This window comes from Arachis duranensis, chromosome 10 (genome assembly GCF_000817695.3).
Source record: "Arachis duranensis cultivar V14167 chromosome 10, aradu.V14167.gnm2.J7QH, whole genome shotgun sequence".
Lineage (NCBI taxonomy): Eukaryota > Viridiplantae > Streptophyta > Magnoliopsida > Fabales > Fabaceae > Arachis > Arachis duranensis.
This window is the reverse complement of record NC_029781.3, coordinates 102,834,040-102,838,736: the sequence shown is the minus strand read 5'-3', so window position 1 is coordinate 102,838,736 and position 4,697 is coordinate 102,834,040. Positions and strand designations below refer to the sequence as shown.

Sequence of the window (4,697 nt, the reverse complement as noted above, 5' to 3'; positions counted from 1 at the left end):
GGCTGGCGTCATCCAAGAGTGCAGAAGGAGGAGGTACCACGAAGACACACAGGAGAAGCGGAAGCGCAAGTCACGTGAGGCTGCTAAGCGTAACCGCAGAAGGTTAGATCCTTTTTCTCGTGTTTGCTTAGATCCTTTTTTTTTCCCTCTAGTAGAAAAATGATTTTTGCTTAATTGGAAAAATCTGATAACTATTTGACATGAATTGGAATTCCTTAGAGAAGGATTAGGTTTAGGCTCTGCTTAGATAGATGGATCAGATTAAACCATTGATCACACATTATATTTGTAAAAGAGTGCTATATTTGGATTCTTCTAATATACATAATAAACTAAGGAAAATGTTTAGTAACCAAAAAGATACATAATAAACTAAGGAAAATGTTATTTCAAATGGAAGTAACAATTTGATTCAGAGTTGTATCTTTAATTTTAATTTCAGGCGTCCACAGTCAAAATCATTAGCAGAAAACAAGCAGGCTATCAAAGAAACCAAAAAGAAAGACGATGATGACGATGATAACTGGGATCTACCTGAAGATAATGCATATATTGACCACTTCTAAATAGGACTCTACACTTTTTTGTAAATTCTACTAATCTTTGTGAAAAATCGCAATTATGTATACGTGTATATATACTTGTAGGAATGTATAGTCTTAAGTCTTGAATAGAGGTACATGCTATAAGAAATAGTTGTATTAATATGAATAGAAATTATTATGGAAAAAATTAGAAAAAATAATCACCAATATCATATAGTAACAAAAAAAAAGCACAAATATCATAGTTATATCAGATTGTAATAACTCAAAATGGGCATTGAGTTGGAAGCGTGCCATTTACCAGCAACATCTCCTTCAATTGAAGACGTACTTTCCATCTCTAAACACCAATTAGTCTATTAGTCCTAGCTTATGATCTATTAACAATAACCCTAATAGATTGCATTTGCTTATTAACATTCAAAAGCTATTAACAACCACAAACAATCAAAACTTATATTTATATGTAGCAAACCAGAAAGCGAGAAGTTGAACAGAGCAGAGCACAACAGAGCTTCAGGTGGCGATCTTCAGGCAAGTGGCGGCGATCGGCGAGCTTCAGGGAGCAAAGCTCTTTTTTTGTCAAATGAATTGCATATCGCTTAGCTGCAATTGACTACACTTCTTGTTGGTTTCCTAGGAGGATTGTTTTAAATTGAGTGTCAAAACTTACATTAGAAATTAGAAAGGCTTAAAAATTTGGATTGTTACATCATGTTTGACCGGTAATCACATGAAAAGAAGTCACTAGTAAAAACAATATATAATACGGGCTCTTGAGCGGTTTATAAGTTAAAAGTAAGCAATAACTGTGCCCTTGACTTGTAGCAACTAGCAAGTGTCTTAGTGTAGCATGTACTTGTCACTTGGCAAACTAAGAGTATCTATAGTGACTACCTACTTATGGAATTTAATTTAATTTAATTAGCTGATATTTCCAATGATGACTCCTTGTTTTATCCAAGCTACTGTAATATAATAATAAGAGAAGTAATGTTAGTTAATTTCTAGAGAATGGAACTCAATCTGATCTTATAAGTTAAAAGGAAAAAGATGGTCATGGTACTAATTGTTCATCTTCATCTTCCCTGGGTACTACTCAACTTCATCCTATTACTAATATTGGTTGTCCTCTGCACTTTATCAGGTAGGCACTTAACTAATTAGCTTGTCCCCTTTTTCTCTTTGAGCAAGTAATTTTAAGGTTGTCTTATTTATTTACTTGCCCTCTGTCTTTGCAGATTGTTACGACCCTTTGGATCCAAATGGCAACATTTCAATTACTTTTGATATTTACCAACGCACACAAGATGGATATTTGGTCACTTGACCTGAACCTTCTAAAAATCTTCTAGAAATTCAGGTATTTCATTGATTTTAGTCATTGATCTCAACTTTATACATATTTTATGATTGAAGTCAATGACTAAAATCACTGAAACACCTAGGTTCTTGGAAAACTTGAAATGTATCCCAAAAAATATATATTTCAATGTCAAATAATCCAAGAACATATTTTTAGCCTACGCTTTTGAATATTGATAGCTAATTGCTAACCAAAAATAATAAATTCTGTTGGTCTTCTAACATTCCTCTGAGAATTATAATAATAGATTTTGCAGTGCAGGCAAGGGTGACACTTGAAAACTACTACCAGTACCGGCATGTAGACAAACCAGGTTGGCAACTTGGATGGCAATGGGCTAATGATGAAGTTATATGGTCAATAAAGGGTGCAGTTGCAACAGATCAAGGCAACTGTTCTTCTTACACATCTCAGTTACCACATTCTTGCAAGAAAGATCCTCTCATAGTTGATCTTCCGGCCGATGTGTCACCAGAGAGCAGGTCAGAACACTGCTGCAATGGCGGCATCCTCTCGGCTCGAGCCATCAATCCTTTGAGCTCATTCACCTTGTTTGAGCTTGAAGTACGCAACTTAGGGCAATACCCTCTAGGACAAGCACCTAATAACCTCACACTCTTGGCCCCTGGTCCTGGCTATACTTGTTCCCCTCTTCTTCAGACTGATCCCACTGTCATCTCCTCTTTTAATGGACAAAGACAAGTTCCTGCTCTCAGTAATCACATTCTCATTTTCTCTTGCAAATTAATAATTATCACAGCGCTACGCTGAAACTGTTAAATAATCTGACATATTTGACTAAATTATTAACATAATATGTGTCTAACATTTTATAAACATATACTAAATTATTATTATAGTAGTAACATTTATATTTTTGTACTGAAGGAACGTGGAAGTCAGCATGTACATACTCCAACTTTATGGCAAATAAGTCACCAATATGCTGTGTATCGCTCTCAACATTTTACAACCCTATGATCACACCATGCCCTGATTGCAGCTGTGGATGCAGTGAAGCAGACAAAGCTTCTAAGTCTTGCATAAGGTTGGGTAATACCATATCAGAGGAGAACATAATAGCATGCACTAAGCACATGTGCCCAATTCGAGTTCATTGGCATGTTAAGAACAACTATGTAACTCACTGGAGGGTGAAGCTTACCATTTCTAACTACAATTATAGGAGCAACTACTCTAACTGGAATGTGCTTCTCCAACATCCTGCCTTCTCCCAGAATACAACTTCTTATAGTTTCAACACTGCCAAACTTCCCCTTGCCTTTCAAGGTAAAATAACGGTGACGAAGATATCTTTATGTAAAGATAATATTAAGCAGTTTAGTCAAATATACTTTTTTATTTTTAACGATTCTCAACTATCATCTGTATGCAACTTTAAAACTGTTATATGTGATTCATGAATGCAGATGGAGTTTCTCTGTTTTGGGGGATTGATTATTATAACACAGAACTAGTGCATTCGGATAAGGATCAACAAGGTTTTGTGTCAACAGAGATACTATTAGAGAAAGATCCAAAATCTTTTACATTGAGTAATGGATGGGCTTTTCCTAGGAGGGTCTATTTCAATGGAGAGAACTGTGAAATGCCCTTACCTGACACATTCCCTATGCTTCCAAATCATACCAACACTTTGAGACCTCCCAATATTATTTTACTCATCATCTCTTTATTCTGTTTCTGGACCAAAGCTTCCTTTCATTTTCAGTAGTGATTACTTCACTCCTATATAGCATTTGCATGTATCTTCCCAATCTTAGGATTCATTTGATTTGAAAAATGCTATATGGTTGATTTGTTGAAATATAGGAAAAGCAACCTGATTGTTATCGTCTCCGCGTGTCGAACACATTTCGAACACGACACTCACCGACACTTGTTCGACACGCGTCTGCTGTGTCTAACTATGTCTTAATAAAAAATAAAAAATTCTTCTCCGGACACCTAAATACTATCAAGTGTCAGCGTGTCCAGTCTTATTCTTAAGATATATTTTTAAAATAAATTTAAATATAGTATATATTATTATTTATTAAAACAAAAAATATTTTAAATACTTAATATAATTAAAATAAGACATTAAAAATAATTAAAAATTTTAATTTATATTTAAAGATTAATAAAATACCAAAATATCATTACAATTTATCTAAAAAATAATTTATATTTTATATGGAAGCGTGTCCCCGTGTCATGTAAGATTTTAAAATTCGCGTGTCGGCGTGTTCCATGTCGTGTCGTATCCTATGTCCGTGCCCGTGTCATATAAGATTTTAAAATTCGTGTGTCGGCGTGTCCCGTGTCCGTGTCAGTATCGGTGTATCATAGATTGTTATTATATGAGTATTTTACTAATGTGCTACTATTTTTTGAAATTATTAATTCTTGTGAAATCATTTTAATTGTTAATTGTAAAAATTATAATTAATTGTCAAAAACTAGAAAATGAAGAAAATACTAATTTAATATGGAAATTCGTATAATAATTTATAAAATGATAACATAATTTAAAAAGGTGACATATTAGTGAGTAATTTTAAAAAGGATATGTTTTAATAATAGATTCGAAAAATGGCAATACGTTGATAAATTAATCTTATTATATTTAAAACTGTCATAAAAATATAATATTTGAATATTAGGAACATATTGGAATTTTTTCAAATCAATGAATTAAATTTTATATTTACATTTGTATATGTAAACGAGATAAAGGTAAACATAATTTACTCACACAATTTATCACTTATATTTTTATATAT

At 33.2% G+C, this 4,697-nt stretch overlaps 2 protein-coding genes across 2 annotated transcripts in view; both read left to right on the top strand.

Annotated features, from left to right (window-relative positions):
- Window positions 1-883, top strand: part of LOC107471596 (30S ribosomal protein S21, chloroplastic) — a gene marked incomplete in the record, with an annotated part of 1,265 nt that extends 382 nt beyond the window's left edge. Inside the window, 2 exon segments of the mRNA XM_016091089.3 lie at window positions 1-102; window positions 443-883. Of these exon segments, the coding sequence (XP_015946575.1) occupies window positions 1-102; window positions 443-566 (226 nt within the window).
- Window positions 884-1,604: 721 nt separating this feature from the next.
- Window positions 1,605-3,676, top strand: LOC107471595 (COBRA-like protein 1). The gene is made up of 5 exons (XM_016091088.3): window positions 1,605-1,692; window positions 1,787-1,866; window positions 2,173-2,626; window positions 2,800-3,201; window positions 3,342-3,676. The coding sequence occupies exons 1-5, from the start codon at window positions 1,605-1,607 to the stop codon at window positions 3,644-3,646; spliced, it is 1,329 nt and encodes a 442-aa protein (XP_015946574.3). The 3' UTR covers window positions 3,647-3,676.
- Window positions 3,677-4,697: the final 1,021 nt, after the last annotated feature.